Source organism: Sus scrofa, chromosome 1, assembly GCF_054392235.1.
Source record: "Sus scrofa isolate SSC_HxYL_T2T_F1_AM1 chromosome 1, Sscrofa_HxYL_maternal_Yorkshire_Landrace_v2.0, whole genome shotgun sequence".
In the NCBI taxonomy this organism is placed as follows: Eukaryota; Metazoa; Chordata; class Mammalia; order Artiodactyla; family Suidae; genus Sus; species Sus scrofa.
Window position 1 is genome coordinate 243,332,421 of NC_139383.1, and position 18,471 is coordinate 243,350,891.

At 41.7% G+C, this 18,471-nt stretch overlaps 1 protein-coding gene and 1 non-coding gene across 21 annotated transcripts in view; both read left to right on the forward strand.

Annotated features, from left to right (window-relative positions):
• Nucleotides 1-16,311, forward strand: part of TLE4 (TLE family member 4, transcriptional corepressor) — a 148,808-nt gene extending 132,497 nt beyond the window's left edge. For all 20 annotated transcript variants that reach the window (XM_084988418.1, XM_005660175.4, XM_084988411.1 and 17 more), the window contains 6 exons: nt 8,259-8,508; nt 9,592-9,839; nt 11,267-11,414; nt 12,001-12,151; nt 12,489-12,565; nt 14,606-16,311. In XM_084988418.1, the coding sequence (XP_084844544.1) occupies nt 8,259-8,508; nt 9,592-9,839; nt 11,267-11,414; nt 12,001-12,151; nt 12,489-12,565; nt 14,606-14,713 (982 nt within the window). In that variant the 3' untranslated portion in view covers nt 14,714-16,311. The remainder of the gene's footprint in view (nt 1-8,258; nt 8,509-9,591; nt 9,840-11,266; nt 11,415-12,000; nt 12,152-12,488; nt 12,566-14,605) is intronic.
• On the forward strand, nt 1,304-1,444 carry LOC146407079 (small nucleolar RNA SNORA67). The gene has a single exon (XR_014832320.1). It is a non-coding gene; the product is annotated as a small nucleolar RNA SNORA67 (small nucleolar RNA).
• Nucleotides 16,312-18,471: the final 2,160 nt, after the last annotated feature.

The window sequence follows — 18,471 nt, forward strand, 5'->3', positions numbered from 1 at the left end:
TTCCATCACTTTCCACCTAGTGCATCATTATTCTTGGTTCTTCCTTCTGTAACTTCTCTACAGACTCTATCCTCAACTTCCCTGTTGCATGAAACACAGTGCTGGCTCCATAGCCTAGTTGCTCAGTAAATATTTGACTGATTAATAAGGAAGACAAGGCAAATTAGACTTGGAGTTCCTTGAGAGTTGAAGGTATAAATATAAATTACCATAAAATTCTGTGTACTTGTGTGTGTTCTGCAAATAGTTGTTGACTGACTTGACAAGTCTTGTTGACCAAGAGCCATGATGTATTTGAAGGTGAAAGTTTGGTCTATTTCAAGCAGTGACTAAATAACACACGGTCATAGGGTTAATCAAATAACTGAATATCTATAAGTTCCATATGAACCTGTGGAGATGGAGAGGTTACCTGAGGGAAGCGGTATTGTCCCAATTACAGGTACCCTATAGTGACCACCTATATAACCGGACACTGCACTCAGAGCTTTAGTGTAACACTTCCAGATAAGGCCATGCTTCTCGTCTCTGCTGCTGCCCAGAGGCCACACAAGGTAAAAGTGTGTTAGGTGTATCTAAAGAAGCAACAACAGTCTAGAGTTGGGAAGTTGGGCCAGTTGAAGAGTCACAGCTGGTCTGATTCAGGAGGTGGTTCTGAGCCTTGAGACCCTTGAGCTGGGCTCCCTCCCTTCCCCCAGTCCTGACATGTAGCAATATAAAATTGTTGAGATCCTTTGGGGAGGGTTGATGGGTTGGAGGGTAGTTGAGAATTTTTGTTCCTGGAGTGATGAAATCACAGCTAACGCAGTTGGCAAATGACATGAGGAATTCCAAAGAGCATGGTGTATATGAGTTCTGGAGTGTGACAGTCCATGTTTGAATCCTGACTCTCAACTGATACTAGGAAAGACATGACTCAATGCAGTTTCTTAACTTTGTGAGCTTTGGTTGGCTCATCTCTAAAACAGGGCTGGGAATTCCTGTTTTGGTGCAGTGGAGACAAATCCAACTAGTGACCATGAGGATGTGGGTTGATCCCTGGCCTTGCTCAGTGGGTTGGGGATCCAATGTTGTCGTGAGCTATGGTGTGGGTTGCAGATGTGGCTTGGGTCCCGAGTCACTGTGGGATGGTGTGGGTTGCAGATGTGGCTTGGGTCCCGAGTCACTGTGGGATGGTGTAGGCCAGCAGCTGTAGCTCTGCTTCAGCCCCTAGCCTGGGAACTTCCATATGCCTCGGGTTCTGCCCTTAAAAGCAAAAAAAAAAAAAAAAAAAAAAAAAAAAAAAAAAAACACTTCAGGCTTAATCCAAGTTGATTCCCTCTCCAGGGGGCTTACTAGTGCCCCTCTTAGGAAAGTAGCAACTTGGAATAAAACTGGCACGCCTCAGGTTTCCAGGGAAAAGGGGGTATTTGTTTCCTTTGCCTTCTTGTGGCTGCCTACATGTATACTTAGGTCTCTTTTGAATAGACAACTGTGTCCTCTTCTCATTCACATGCCAAAGATGTCTTATTAAAAAAACAAAAAACAAAAAAAAGATAACAGGGCTGCCACCTCCCTGACAAGGAGGGCCTGGGGATGAGATAATGTGTTGAGCATTTGGGTGTTTAGTACCATGTTTGGTATATGGCACCTATCCAATCAACTGCTGCAGCATTTCCCCTTGAGCTTTGCCCAGACTATTACCAGTTTTTCAGTTGCTTATGCAGTAGAACATAATGGGGGACAGAGATGGTCCAAGAAGATTACGTTTAGTATATTAGACTCCCTGTTCCTGTTATTGGTGTGTCTTTTAACAGGGCACCAAGACATATAAATCCACACACATTTATGTACAGAGAGAAATACTTCTTATTAATAGATTTTTACAAAAGAAATGATTGTAACAGTTGTATATCTCTCCAGATCACAGGATACAGAGTAGTGAAATTTTGTCTTGTGCATATTTTTTCAACAGAAAAACTATTTTTGGTACTAGAACATAAAAACATAATAAATCACCTAAAGGCCTCCCACACCACACACACAAAGTAACTGCCTTTCTTTAGAAAGACTCAAAACAGTCATGCATCTCTGTCTTAATTATTTTTACAGAATAATTGCTAGATGTTATCAAAAATTATAATTAAATGCATGTTCCAAACTAATGAGTAAAAAAGCATTTATTCGATAATTCACACTGGATCCTCCTGTTTATTCTGGTGAATTAGCAAAGTTTTCATTCAGTAAGTAACTGGAATGACAATATAGTTTAATTTCAACATAAACCAAAAGTGGACTTCTTCCCTCACCTGCTGCTTAAATGAAACTTCTATAAATAGTGTAAAACTATATGATTAAAAGCATTGCACTAATTATATTATGGGACATGGCATGTGAATTCAGCTGTGACAAAAGATCTCAGGCTTACAGGTTATAGGCTGCTCACAATTCAGAAATTCTTCTCTGTTGTGTTTATTTGCTTTTATAAAGCAAGATTTTTCAAAATAGGAACAATTCCTGACATGCAACAAACCCTCAAGTATTTGTGGGCTGGCTAAACCGCTAGTGGGTTCATATGCTACTAAACCCAGTCTTCTATCCTTCTTCATGAAGTACAACAGCCAGATCTTTAATTGTGAATTCAAGGTCTAGTTCCATCTTGTGAGAAGCCGAAAACTTGGGGAAGGTGTTGTGAAGCGTGAAAATGATGAATGTGACATTACAGAACTGGGCTTCTTGGAAAGAGGCAAGGAGGGGGGAAGACCATGAACCTTCTGAAGTATTTCATCAGAAGATGGTGATCCAAATAAAATAACAGTTTCACTATACATATTTTTTTTCTTTTTGTCTTTTTAGAGCCACTCCCATGGCATACGGAAGTTCCCAGGCTAGGGGTCAAATCCAAGCTACAGCTACCAGCCTACACCATAGCCATAGCAACTGAGGATCTGAGCCTCATCTGCGACCTACACCATAGCTCATGGCAACACCGGATCCTTAATCCACTGAGTTAGGGCAGGGATTGAACTGGTGTCCTCATGGATACTAGTCAGGTGGTTTGTTACCACTGAGCCACGACGGGAACTCCCACTGCATACACAAATACATATCCTTAACCCACTGAGCGAGGCCAAGGATCACACCCACAACCTCGTGGTTCCTGGTCAGATTCGTTTCTGCTACACCACGACGGGAACTCCCCAATACACATATTTTAAGGAGTGATTTGCAGAGTCTGAAACATTTGAAGTATACCTCTGTCAGAAAGTCCAAACATCCCTTCTCTTCACCATCTCATTTGGAGACTACTCTTAGCTCCTAGTAACTTTACCAGCCGTGTGTGTGTGTGTGTGTGTGTGTGTGTGTGTGTGTGTGAGAGAGAGAGAGAGAGAAGAGTTCAGATTACATATTTCTCTGGCTCCCCATACCTACCTACTCTGTATTTTTTAGCTGTTTGTCAGCATTTTGAGTATATATTCCACTACAAATGTATAATATTCACAAAATTATTCCTCAGACTAGATCCTCCTCCCCATTTGCCCATTTTTCAGTAACTACAAGTACTCTGTTCTTTGTTCCTTGAGCTCAGAAACACAGTAATTATTGGCTCCTTCCTCACATCTCATTAGTTAAATCCTTCAGAATTTTATATCCACTATTACTTCTAGTGTATCATCCTTCTCCTTGCCTAGTTCAGGTCCCCTGTTGCCTCTCATCTAGATTATTGGGATAATTGTCTCTTATTCCTCCTATCCCTTATACTCCTTGCTACCAAATTTATTCTATGAATGGCTTCGCCCCAATAATATCCTACTTCAGTATTCAGTAAATTTTGTTTGTGAAATTCTCACGCTGGCCTTCTTAACCAGCCTCTCTCTCTCTCCCTTTGCACGTGCACGTGTGCTTACACATATAGAGCTTTCTTTGGTGAAATCCTTCCATTCTCTAAAACCCATTTCCAGTACCATGTCTCTCATAAAACATAAGCTTTATTTTTGCTTTTCGAACCACCACAGAACTTCATGCTTCCTGTCTTGCACTAGTTTTGTTTTGTTGTCCTACATACTTCTAGACATGCTTCCTATGTTATAAGCCACTTTTGGGTATAACCAGTGTCTTACCTGATTTTTGTATCTTGGCATGACACCTATATATATGTGGATAAAGAGTATTGATGCATTTAATTAGACAGAAAAAGAATAGGTTTTTATGCCCGGGCTTCTCTAATTTCTAGAGAGGTTGGCTTTCATTACACATTCCAGTACTCTTTGCTAGCTTTGCATCGAAGAGTTTGTTGAAATCTGATAATAAGTATGTACTAGAGCTTTATTTTTTCCCAGTTTTAAGTGTTTCATGTATATTAATAGTAAACAAAGTGCTACATTATACCCTTAATGCAAGTAGGCTCTTGAGATTCTTAATAAGGGAGTTCGAGGAACATAGTAGGTGCTAGAAGAGTGGTTGTAGTTGAGTTGAAGAATGTCATATTGAAAACCTCAAAAAAGATTGTATGCCTGGTTTCTTAACTATTTAAATTCTCAAGGCTCTTTAAAAACCATTTAGTTATTCTAGAGGGGAGAGAAAAGGATGTCTTTTCAAGGAGATTATCATTAAGTATGTATAATACCATCTCTAAACTTGGAATAATCTTCCTTTTTCTCTCTTGAAGATTTAGTCTGCATGACCTCTTAATTGCTAAATCAATTAGCCTTTGTCACCGTAGTCATCCCTCAGGATCTCAGCCTTTCTCTGCGAGCATTGCTGCCTCTTCCACCCTGCCTAAACTGACACCCCAGGGGACCCCTTCACCTGCAGCCCTTCAAAGGGTGCCCTTTGACCTTTTTATTTATTTCGCATCGTCAGTTCTCAGAGCCAGTAGCAGAACTGATAAAGACTATGGTTGACATTCTCCCCACCTCCTGTTTTGTTCCAGTTTCTTCCCGAACTGAACTCATCCTACCTTCTTGTGAAAACCCAGCCCCTGAAAAGGTTTGTGCCATATATCTCTATCCTCTCCTCTACTTCGTTAGGAGATTCCTCAGTTATTTAGGGACTTGACACTTGGCTTAGGATCTTCCTCCACTCAGAGCCTACTATCATTCTGGGGGTCACTGGTGTTTATAAGACCAGCCCCCCCGGTAACCTCACCCTCAGGGGACCACATCATGGACCACATCATCTCTAGTGAACTTCTGCCATCTCGTCTTCAGTTACCAACTTGTAGAGCCCAGAGAAGACCTTGTTATTACCCCTTACTGTGTGACCTCCAGGATCCACACATGCCACCCAATAGCGTTTTCTCTGCCTCTACCCAGACAGAGAAATCTTTAGAACTGCGAATCCGTTCCCAGCTTTTTACTGTGTCTCAAGCCCTGGCTGCCAGAGTCTCCCCTAGATTGCTATACTAGCCCCTTGACTAATTTTCCTTCTTCCATTCTTCCACCTACTATCCATCCTTCTTCCAGTCACCAGAACGATCCTTTGAAAACATTAACAGAATCATATCACTCACTGCTCTGCATGAAAGTCTCCAGTGATACCCCATTCTGCTTGGAATAAGAGCCCACAGTCCTCATCACAGCCTTTGAGGCCCCCGCCTCTTTTTTTGGGCTCACCATGGCAAACAGAAATTCCTAAGCCAGGGATCAAACCACAGCAGTGACAATGCCGGATTCTTAACCACTAGGTCACCAGAAACTCCAAGGCCCTTTTTAACATGGCCCCTACCTACTGCTCTCTTCAGCCTGTCACTCTCCACTGTGTGCTCTCTGGTCCACTTGCTTGCTTCTCCTTCAAGGACTTTACTTTTGCTGGCACATTCCCCTCTCTACTTGCGAGACTGGGTCCTGCCTTCATAGCTCAGCTTGTATGCTATCTCAGACCTGCAGTGCACCTTTAGTTTCTTATCTGAAACCGTGTGGGGGGTGGGGAAGGAAGAGATAGCATTTACTACTGTCCGAGGTTACTTAAAATCTCTTATGTTACACCCCTTTCCCTTCTAGGCTGTAGACTCTGGAGGATAGAGACTTGGTCTGTCTTAACCTTAACTCACCTCTGATTACCTAGTACCTTCAAGTACCTGGCACATATTGGACATTTAATAAATATTTTCTGACTAAATAAACAGTAAGCATTCTATCTCCCTCTGGCCTTCAGTTTGCCATATTGTGCTCCTCATACTGTCTTCCTTTCTTTGCCAAGGTAATTAATACCTAGTCTTTACATTGCAGCCCCACTGCCATTTTCCCTGTCTTTCTCACTCTGCAGATTCCCACAGTATGTGGCATGTCTATTGTTCATAGCATTGACTATCTGACATTTTATCTTTATATATGTGACTGTCTCACTCATGAATCAGCCCCTCAGCCCACCTGCTACTTTCACCCATTCCCAGACTGTAACTTAAGGAGAACAGGTGGTATGTGGATTTTTTTCTCTCTGTTGTATCTCCAGTCCTTTCTGTTTGTATTCTCAACTCCTTCGCATACTAGAATACCCAAGAAATATGTGATAGACCATCTTCCCCTCATTTCCACATTAATATCTCTCCCGATTATCTGTCTCTGACTGCTCTTGCTGGAGGTTTCCCTAAATGGAAGCATTTTCTTAAATTCTGCATCTGATCAACTCGTTGCATAATCCCCAGGATTATTCTTTTTCTTCCTTTAGGTTTCAGCTATCACTTTTTTGTAGATGAACACACATTGATCTTTCTAACCTGAGCTCTCTTCTGAATCACTTCTGGTTAAGCTCTTTGGCTTCTCACCTGCCCTCAAGTTGAACAAAACTACACCATTTACCTCCCCATGTGTGTCACCTTTGGTTTTGCTTCCCTGTCACCTTCACTAAGGTATTGTGGCCTTCCTAGTCACCTGGGTTCCAGTCTGAGATCCTTCTCAGCTTCTCTCTCTCTTTCAGGCCACACATCCATCATGTCTCATGTTCTATTGATTTGACCTACCATTGTCTTTCTAGCTTCCCACAACCGTCCGTTCAGCAATCTGACATACTACTTTCCTCCTACAACTCAGTTCTCTATGTGGTCTGCAGAGAAGAGAAAGCCTTCCGCCATCTGGTCCCCACGTCTTCCACAGCCACAGTGCATGCTTCATCGTTTCTAGGGACAGTTAGGATATTGTTTGCTAATGTCTCTTCGGTAAAGGCCTGAATTTTGATGAATGTGGCTAGGCTGTAGATTTTTGCACTATTAAGTAAGCATAAATTGTTTTGATTCTAAAACTTCCCCCATAGTTCCAAGCTCCTGTCCTTTGTATACCCACAGATGCTTTCCCTTGGTACGTCTCATAAACTCTTTCCCGTAAACAGCATATTCTAAAGTTCTGTGCCAAAGAAAATGACATCACATTATTTCCAAAGAGTCCTGTGATGTTCTCAAGACCAGCCCTGCTTCCTCCTGCCCACCATGGACATCTCTTGCCTCGTGGAGCCCAAAATGTACATTACAGCCTCTACTTATCCATTCTCCAACCTCAGTGCCTTAAGAATAAAGGTGTTTGTTGAGGGAGATGCTGAAACTTAAGTTGCATTAGAACCAAATGCTTTCATAACTGGAGGGTTTCCCCTGGAAATCAACTGGAGATAGAGTTGATGATAAGTACTTAGAGCTGGGCCTCTAGGGCAGTAACACAGGTTGCTTTTTTAGATTCTAATTCCTTTGGGAATTTACCAGAATTTATTATTGTCAAGTCTGATGGGGCTTTTCCAAAAATTTTTTCTGTTCTTTTTGGTGGCTCATAAGCCATTTCACCATCTAGACTGGAGACTCTTAACTCCTTCAAACTTCTTAGTTTTAGCTTACTAGTCTCCATTAGTAAGCTCCTCATTGGAATAGAGTGATCCGTAGGTCAAAAAAATCTCACCACAGGCTTCTGAATCACCTGAAGTAGAAGGCAGTGCAAACTTGTAGAGTGCCCCGGAGAAGCAGTTACTATTCTGGGTGTTGGCTCCCTTACTTAATTCTCTCAGAAGTGTAGGTAGCATTCTCTCCATTTTAAAGATAAGAACTAAAGTTCAGAGAAGCTATGTAATTACAGATGTCACACAGCAGCTAGTGAAGAGTTGACCTGATATTTGATCATAGATTTAGCTCTGTGACTCTGAGAGTTATGTTCTTTGTACCATATTCAGTAAATTTGAGTTGTTGGCAAATAAGTATCATCGAAAATGTTTTATTTCTCATCTCATTACAGCGATCAGTGAAGTAACATTTTTTTTTTGCGTTCTCCTTTTCCTGTCTTTTCTCCTCTCCACTGCCTTAGAGCGTACTCCTTCCATGTTACTGCAGACGGTCAGATGCAACCTGTGCCCTTCCCCCCAGATGCCCTCATCGGCCCTGGCATCCCCCGCCACGCTCGCCAGATCAACACCTTGAACCACGGGGAGGTGGTGTGTGCAGTGACCATCAGCAACCCCACAAGGCATGTGTACACGGGGGGGAAGGGCTGCGTCAAGGTCTGGGACATCAGCCACCCTGGCAACAAGAGCCCCGTCTCTCAGCTCGACTGTCTGGTGAGTGAACATGGATGAACACGGCTAAACCTTCATTCAGAAGATAGGACCTTGGCTGTACCAGCAGTATACAGAATTGATCCCAAGTGGGTAGTTGTCTTCGGTGGTTTGTGGTCTTTGACTTGGAGATTTAGAGTGCCGACAAGGTGTGTCTTCTTTCAGTTACTTAAGGTAGATTGATCCTGCTCTTAATGTGTGGTTCTTACTCCAGTACAGTTGGCTTTGGCCCCGCCCAGTGCACAGGAAGAAGCCGACCACTTGTTTTCCTATCGATAAAGGAGCTTATGAGAAGTAAGAGCCCATCAAGGTTTCTGGGGGACTGCATCTAAGTATCATAATATGTCACCTTTTAAGACAAGAGTAACATACTTGATGGGATAGACTCTGGATACCCCCCTTAGCTATTTCATGGGTATTCATCCTTGGGTTAGAAAATTTCAGTTTGATTTGCTTCCCTGGAGGAGTGTAGAATTTTTTGCAGTAGCACAGTGCTAGGTCAATTTAACGCAATTACACAGGATTCCCATAACCTCATGAGCTAGGAGGAAATGGTTTTTTTTTCCTGTCATTTAACACTCCCTCATCAGGATCAGGCCTTACCTCCAGTTGCCGCTGCTTAATCAAGCCCACGATGTCCTTTAGCCAGGTAAAGTAGGGCCGAGTGAAAGGAAGGGACTGCAAGGCCGTTAACTGCCTGGCACTTTGTTGGCAGCAGAAGCAGCACCTTTCACCAGCCAGGTCTAGGTTCCCAGGCGTGGCTGCTCCTGGATTGAGGACAGCTGGATCTGTGTGCAAATGACTCAGGCAGCTGGCCGACTTTGTGGTGGTGGGAGTGGGTCTAGATCTTTGCATTTTCATGCTAATTAAGATTAAATATCTCAGTACTAAATTTTGTAGATCAAGTTTAAGTACTTCCTTAATTTCATGTAATTTACTAGCATTAATCCACTTTATCATTGTCATAAGTGAAAATGGCTCATTAAAACCAGGAGGGAACACAATACTTTTATGGATTTCTGCTCTCGTGTTAATGCTGTTTTCCTTTCCTCATGAGTAACCTCTTGATGGTTTTTGTCTCTGCAGAACAGGGATAACTACATCCGTTCCTGCCGATTGCTCCCTGATGGGCGCACCCTAATAGTGGGAGGGGAAGCCAGTACTCTGTCCATTTGGGACCTGGCGGCTCCCACCCCGCGCATCAAGGCAGAGCTGACGTCTTCAGCCCCTGCCTGCTATGCCCTGGCCATCAGCCCCGACTCCAAGGTCTGCTTCTCCTGCTGCAGCGACGGCAACATCGCCGTGTGGGACCTCCACAACCAGACACTGGTGAGGTGGGTCAGCTGGCTCCCTCACCAGGGCAGCCAATTTTATTGCGCTTTGCCAAAGACCTCTGTGTGTCTTTTTAAAAAGATGAAACATAATTATCTTTCTTAAAATTGTTAACAATAGTGCCATTTAAAGATGCTGATAGTCTTGTTTTCTGCACCATTTGAACTTTATCACAAAAGGGGTTGCTTTCTTTCTTTTTAAAATTATACTAAACACCACTGATACAGGTTTTTTAAATATGAGATCAGTTTTACATAATTAATGTACATAATAAGGTGCTCATGACCTCACAAGCTCATTGGACATCTGTGTTTGTCATGTGTGCCAACAAACCGTCATTATAGATAGACGCTCATTGAGGTTTGTGGTTCCTGGCGCTATCCCTGGTGTTGTGTGTATATCTGACACGTTCTTTCCTTCGACAGATAATCATTGAATTTCTCCCCTGGGCCTAGGCCTTGTGTTGGATGCATCTCACCCTGATATGGTCCAGATAATCTATAGTCCCAGTCCCACCTTTCAGAACTGAGGGGCATAACTGTGTCTGTTTAAAAATGAGATTGCATAGGATTGGCATCTATAGGAAGAGCAGAGAAATGCATCGTCTGCAGATGCCAGCACAAAGCAGGAAGTGAGAGAGTGAGCTGCTGAAGGGTGTGAGGAGGTTGTGCTCAAGCCCAGAGGAGGGTGGAAGGAAAAAGGCCTCTGCTGTCTGTCTGTAATAAAGTTTGCAGGACAGGGCTCTAGAAATGATTCCAAAAAAAAAAAAAAATGAAAAAAATGTCATCCCTTTTTTTTTATCCCCTTGTGGGTAAGATTCTTGTGAGGAACTGCTTCTAATCCCCACCCCACCCTGTGTGTCTTTTGTACATTTTAACTGCTCCTGGGGCAGCTGAGTCACTTGGAGGTTTTATCCACTTGCCTTATTTGAGAGCCTGGCCTTTCATCTCGCATAGCCACCTACACTTGCACTGTTGCTTGCTGTGTGAGTTTGTTCTGCCAACTCCCACCCCCTGGAACTTTCAGACAGGAAAATACTCCTTACAGCCTCTGAAATTCTTTCCTTCCTTCATAGCGCAGTGATAGAATAGGTCTCAGATTATATCTTTGAGTAGTTCATTTTCATGTAGATGTGTTTTGTTTCAAACAGATTTGTTTTTCCATCAGTTATGTCATTCGTGGTTTAGTGTGAGAGTATTTTGAAGTGTACTTCCTAAGTGTTCAAAAATAAAACGTGCAGTAGATTCAGCATCTGAATTAAACTTTAAACTCTCTACATATATGCTGCGTTATTACTTTGAACAATAGAAAACATAATAAGCCAAAAAGAAATCTGCCAGTAAAGCCTGCAGTAAGTTGATGGCCACGAAATTCTAAACTCAGTTCAAAACTAACTTTTCAAGGACTTTCTCCATGTTGACATCTGCAGGCAATTCCAGGGCCACACGGACGGGGCCAGCTGTATTGACATTTCTAATGATGGCACCAAGCTCTGGACAGGCGGCTTGGACAACACAGTCCGGTCCTGGGACCTGCGTGAAGGGCGGCAGCTGCAGCAGCATGACTTCACTTCCCAGGTGCGGGCTCGTGCACGTGACCTTTTAGAAGACATGGTTTTGTGAGATACATGAGAAACTTGAGCCACAACTCGTTTACCATGTTATAGAGTCACTTTTGACTCTATTGATAACTAAACATTTTGGAGTCCCCTGGTGGCTCAGTGGGTTAAGGATCCAGCGTTGTCCCTTCTATAGTGCAGGTTTGATCCCTAGCCAGGGATCTTCTGCATGCTGCTGGCGCAGCCCCCCAAAAAAGTGATAACTAAACTTTTTTTTTTTTTTTTCTGTCAAAATACAGCAGTATATATTGTATTGAAGGATTTTTTTTTTTTTTTAAAGTCTTATTATAGGCTTTTAGCTGGTTTTTATTTCAATGACTGTTACTCTGTAGCTCTTTGAATTTCACACAATTGATTAGTAAGTTAGGTTGTAGAGATCTGATTAGTTGGAATTGCCCACTTGACTTTAATTTCCTCTGGTATAATTCACATTATCTTGATTTCCTTTGTAATTTGAGTAGTGTCGCCAGAGGAAGCAGTACCTGCTGGTTAAAGGAAATGTGCCCTCTGTAGCCACCCATCATCATCACCTGTTTTAATTCTAGATCTTTTCTCTGGGCTACTGCCCAACCGGAGAGTGGCTGGCGGTGGGCATGGAGAACAGCAATGTGGAAGTGCTGCACGTCACCAAGCCCGACAAGTACCAGCTTCATCTCCACGAGAGCTGTGTGTTGTCCCTCAAGTTTGCCCATTGTGGTAAGCAGGCCTGTCATGTCCATGTGTCATTCACTTTTGTGCTTACTTCTTTCATGTCAAGTGCTTCAGTTCACTGACGTGTCTCCCTTCAAACTTATTTTACTTCTTCACACATGCCTACTTCCTCAATGCCATGTAATTCTCTGGCATTTATGTACTTTATCCTTGTCCTAAGTATAAATGACTCATTAAGTCTGAGAGAGTTATTCCAGTGAAAAGAAAGTCTTATTTGTTGCAAATTAGATGAGTTTTCTGTGTATGGTTTGGTGCTCTATAAAGCAAATCCCCCAGGGCTCTGAGAAAGTAACAAACACCTCCGTTTTCAAAACCTTCCTAGGCAAATGGTTTGTAAGCACGGGAAAGGACAACCTTCTGAATGCCTGGAGAACACCTTACGGGGCCAGTATATTCCAGGTAACTCTCACTGTGTGCTCAGTGCATGACTCTGTATGTTCTTGCAGGGTAATACTTCATGGATGATCCTAGGATGTGGGAGGCTTGGATCCCAGCTGCAAGCTGTGGAGCTGGGAATTGTGTCCATCCAGAGCTCTCCAAGCTCGGAGCCAAGATGCCCATGGCATTAACCAGCCCTTCATGCCCTAATTCCTTTTTACATTTAGAACAGCAGTTTCGTGTGTTCTGGGGTGTTTATTTATATTTTTGTTTTTTATTTTTTTTGCATTATGGCTGTTTAAAATTTGAGCATATTGCTTGAATACTTATTAGTGTTATTATTTCTGATATTTTTCCTCAAAAAGCATGCTTTTAAAAAGTCTAATAAATCTCAATTAATTTTATAGAATTGTATTCTTATTAACTCAGTGGTAATCTGTGTAGCCTGTGAAATTATTTGTGGGAGAACCAAATTCTGAGCTTGGTAAGCACATTTGCACACATATATACACACACACATCTCTGTCCTCTCACTTATTGTGAGAATTTCATAGGCAAGTTAAAAATGATTTCCTTTTTTATTTTTTTTTTTTTTTTTGGTCTTTTTGCCATTTCTTGGGCCGCTCCTGCAGCATATGGAGGTTCCCAGGCTAGGGGTCGAATCAGAGCTGTAGCCACCGGCCCACACCAGAGCCACAGCAACGCAAGATCTGAGCTGCGTCTGCGACCTACACCACAGCTCACGGCAACACCAGATCATTAACCCACTGAGCAAGGGCAGGGATCGAACCCACAACCTCATGGTTCCTAGTCAGATTCGTTAACCACTGTGCCACGACGGGAACTCCAAGATGATTTCCTTTTTAAACCTGGATTTAGGATGTGATTTTCTAGGTGGTGGGTTTTTTTTTTAAGAATAACATAACACATTTGCAGTTTTCTTGACTATGTGGTTTTAAGTCATCGTAGAGTAGGTTAATTTAGTTGAATCTTAAAATTTGCATATATTGAATGAAAGAGCTGTACAAAAATAGCAGTCTTGTCGTCATGACATTTATAATGTAAAACAGTGGTTTTTGTATTGGGGATCACAATCTTCTAGATGGTCCCAACCAGCACCTTTAAAAAAAAGGAAATAAAATATTAGAGTGTATCCTTTGTAGCAAGTATAAATATTACGCCTGTCTTCTAAGTTGTTAAGGGAAAGATATTTATTATAGTTTGCAATCAAAAAGTTTGAGAAACAGTGGTAGTAGATTAGCATCTGCATGTCAAACATTTGTTTTTTTGTTAACTGTTCAAAGTCTTGGTTAAAATCCTGTGGGATTTGTTTGTTTGTTTGTTGAGCACAGTTTAGTTAAAAGTTAACCATGAATGCTTTGAAATTGGTGTAGCTGAACATGGTATTTGGAACTCTCAGAATGGTGCACTTTTCTAACTATTGAACTCCTCCCCGCTTGCACATTGATATTGTTTTTACATAAGGGAAAACTAGGCTTTATGTTAGGCATGTGTTTCCCTTCCCTATCTCTTAACAATGTAGTATTTTCAATACTGCTTCCCATTATTACCTCATCTGGACTCAGACTGCTCTCTGAGGTGGGAGATGGGTGAGCTGTCTTTACCTAATGACCTTTTTTAAGGATGCTGAGGCTCAGAAAGTTTAGCACATCCAGTGTTCTGCAGCTCCATCTAAATGCAGGCCATCTGAGTGAGGCTCATCTCAGGTTTTCGTCCTAAGAACCCTACTCTTAGCTGGAGACTAGGATTTGAAGTCCAGCCTTCCTTCGTCAGTACAGGGGGCTCACACCATGGACCTGCCTGGCATCGATGTCCCCTGTGTGGGAGCCTCCTGGACCAGGGTGGTGTGTTCCTGGCTCGGTTGTTTTAAGGGAGTGCCTTAAAGGGACTTAAGGAACTGCGTTTCCTGGCTTGGGTTCCTACTTTGTTCGGTGGAACATGTTATATATATTCTTTTTGCTCTGAGTCCTCCAGTTCTGCCTCTCGGTATTCATGAGTTTGTCTTCCAGTCTTTAATGTGTTTGTGTGTTTCTTTCCCAGTCCAAAGAATCCTCATCGGTGCTCAGCTGTGACATTTCTGTGGATGACAAATACATTGTCACTGGCTCTGGAGATAAGAAGGCCACGGTTTATGAAGTTATTTATTAAGGACAAATCTTCATGCGAACTGGACTCCTTCTCCTTGTAGCACTTTGTTCTATCATCCTTCTGTTCCCCCGCATCTAAAACCAAGGATATCCAATACTCACTGCAGTTGTGGAGTTCAGCCCCCTCCTCCCCCCCACTTCCTCCCTGCTATTGAATTGTGAATACTCATTAAGAACCTGTGATACCAAATCTTCAGCTATCTACTTGGAAGAACATGGAATAACCATACTTAACAGTGAAAGGAATCTTTAATTATGTATTATATCTGTAATATATTTATTTTGTTTAAAGAAGGCTTTCTAACAATGACTGACTAAATAAAGCTGTCTGCTCCTGCATTGATAATGAAGATGCGTTGTATTTGATACCCCGCCCCCCCTTTTTTTGGCAAAGGAGGGGAAAGGAAGGTTTAAAATAACTGATTAAAAATGTCACTAAATGTAGACTAATGACTGTATAGAGATGTGAAATGTATAATTACATATGGAAGCAATATGTTGCTGTGTTGTTAGATTTTTTTGTTTTTGTTTTCTACTTATTTTAAAGATGTTTGGGAATTTGAACAATTAGGACGTGACAGACCACGTCATATTCATTTGAGTCTATTTGGACAACTTTAAACCAATATATCTATAGCTTTAGATTATATTCGATAAAAGTAATTGGACTTTTTCCTTTTTTCTTTTTTTTTGACTTGTTGACAAGTGTCTTTGTAATATGTTTTTAATCCCTTTTTATTGTATTATAGAGAGATGAACAAATTAAATTTGGCCTCAAAGAGAGAGCTTAATCCCTTCTGGATATTTTTCCTGCATTTCTTTGCAAAGGGAGATGCATACCTTTGGGCAGTTTGGTCATGATAAGAAATTATGGGCTATTTTTTGGCATGTTCTTTGGGAGCCGTACAGATTCAGGGGAGGCTTCGTCCCACTGTGCAAGTCAAGTCTTTGACAAGACAAGGACAGCAGAGGAGGATTTGCAAGGGCCTCTCTCTGAAAATCAGAAAGAATGGACTCTCACCTGTGATGAGGACTTGCTTTCTTTACCTCTGGTTCTTTCCGTGTCTTAGTTGGATGTTCCTGAAATGGACACAGGCTGTGCCATTGTGCCAGAAACATTGTGTTACCTTTTCTGTTGTTGTTGTTGCTGTTAAACTATGATGTGTGACTCCTTTTTTTAATAATTTTTTGTTTGTTTGTTTGAATGCTTTAAAAATCTTTTAAGTCTGTGGATCTGCTGATGTACAGTGCCTTTGCTGCTATGGATCAAAATCAAGAGAACTGTGTAGATAAACTTTATTGTATAAGTAGAAAATTACTTAATTTCTTACTAGAAATGGATGGATGCTGCAAGTTGAAATGGACTGTCCATTGACGTTCCTAACGTGGTAGCAGAAAAAAAAAAAAAAAGATGGTGTCTTAAGTGCTTAGTGTTTGATGTCATTAACAGTTTCGTAAAACTCTACAGTGTAGAAAGATTTTGATACTAAACTGTGCATTGTACATAGTTCTAATGCATTGTATTGACCACCAGTCCTTCTATAATGGTAGATTGTTTGTGCATTCAGACTTTTAAGCATTAAACATAAATAACTTCTAGTATGCTTATTTCTAATTCTTGGTTTTGCTGGCTTTAGTTGATTTTTTTTAATCTTTGACTCTGCCACTCATATATTAAAAATTACTAGTTTTATTCAAGAGAGATTGGTGTTAAAAGTCATGTGGACCTTTTTAATTCTTGCTATTTTAGTTCTGTTTTTATTTTCACTTGAAGAGCTAAAAGGGAGAGTGGGTAGAGGTTAGCCATGGCAGGTTGCTACCGAGTATTCATGAAGTGCCTCTTTAGTTTGTAAAAATACTGTCTACCAGAATGTCATGTTACTCAAAGCCTTGATGCTGTAGAACTGTTCTGTTCCATATGGAGACCACTAGCCATTTGTGGGTATTTAACTTGATTAAATTTAAAAATTCAGCTTCTCAGTCATACTAACTACATTCCAGATGTTCAGTTAGCCACACGTGACTAACAGCTACTGTGCTGGACTACATTTATAGAACATTTCCATCATCACCGACTTCTGTGGGACCACCACTGCTTTAGAGTTAGCCCACATGCACCATTGCCAGCCTTTAGGGTTTGTGAAACATTTCCAGTGTGATACCCTGAGGTTTTTGAAGACGTGAGGTCCCTCAGGCTGCTACCTGCTTGGTGTGTGAAGATTCAGCATAAGAAGGCACTTAAAGAATTCTAAACTTTTGGGACTCCAGTACCTGACATTTTAGGGATCCATTGGGTAGAAAGAAGGCTAGGGGTTGGGAGCTCCACAGCAGTCTGCAGTCTCTCTGATCAGCTGTAAGAGGTGTTGACTTTAGGTACCAAGAGTTCTGCGGTGTTCATTGATGGGCTTGAAAGCAGCACTTCAACTGTGAGTGCTGTGAGTGCTGCTACGTCAGATGATAACTATTTTAAAGTATTCTTGGCTTAATTGATTTCTGTTTATCCTTATTATAGTTTCTTTAAAAGTAATTAAGATTTGAAGTAAAAGAAAAATCATTTTGGCACAAAGACTGACACTCACATACTGTGTTGACACTTAGAAAAGAAGAAAGTGCCTGCCTCAAGGAGTTGGAATTGTTTGGTGCCTAATGGGTCAAGTTCATGATACCCTTCAGCTCTCTCTTTTAGAGAGCTGAAACCACTGGGCATGGTACTGGATTAAAAATTGAGATCAATGCATACATAAACCTAGCTTTTTCAAATAAATGGGCACCTTTTCCCTTCATTGCTGAGTTTTTATCAGATTTGACATTTATGTCTCATAAATCTCAGGCCTGGATGGATATGCACAATAGTTTTGATGTAGTTGATGTTTTAATAACTTGGTTTACCATAGTTTTTATTCCAAGTATGGTTTTACACAGTCTGAAGAATGTCAGAGATAGAATCTCTTTGAACCAGAGAAAAGTTAATTCCATTGAAAGAACAGAGTGGTGTTAACTGGAAGATGGACTTGCATAGAACTAGAAGAAATAGGAAGAAACCTAGATTGAAAACCATGCAAAACTGGCAGGTCAAATGTAAAATGACAGACGTACCTTTGAGTGTTTGCAGATAGATGCCTCACTTGAGAGCCACTCTTTACAGGCATCTTGGCCCATGAGCTGTAAAGGATCAGTCTTATCCTGGAATGGTGTGTGTTGAAACTCACCTCAGCCCTGGAACAGCTGCACGTTCTTAACTCCCCAGCCATGGGATATCCAGAAACTCAGCTTCGAGCCATTTTACATAGCCACGAAATCCTGGGACCCCACAGCCAAGAGCAGGAGAAATTGAAGTCCTACAGTCAGAAGGCAGTGTTGTGGACAGAGGCACAGGCACAAATGAGACTTTGAGCTGCTGGCCCATCAGCGATACCCTCAGCTGTCCGCAGGGCCACAGGTTTTGTACCCTTAGTTGGATATTCTTGCGCTGGCCTCATACAACTCCAAGGATCTGTCAACTGATACTTGGGTCAGTTGTAAGGGGATTTATACTGGAATTCTTTGCCTAGCATTAAGTAAGCAATTACAAAATCATAAAGATGTCAGTACCAAAAGAAATCCTTTGGACTTTCTTGGATGTACATTTCTGTAGCTCCCCAGCTCCTGGGCAACCTGGAGATTGGCCTTCAGCAATGAACTCTGAGTCCTGCCACCCTTGGGTTTCCCACTGGGACATCATCGGCAGAAACAGTGGCTCACAACCATCTCTGTTCTTTT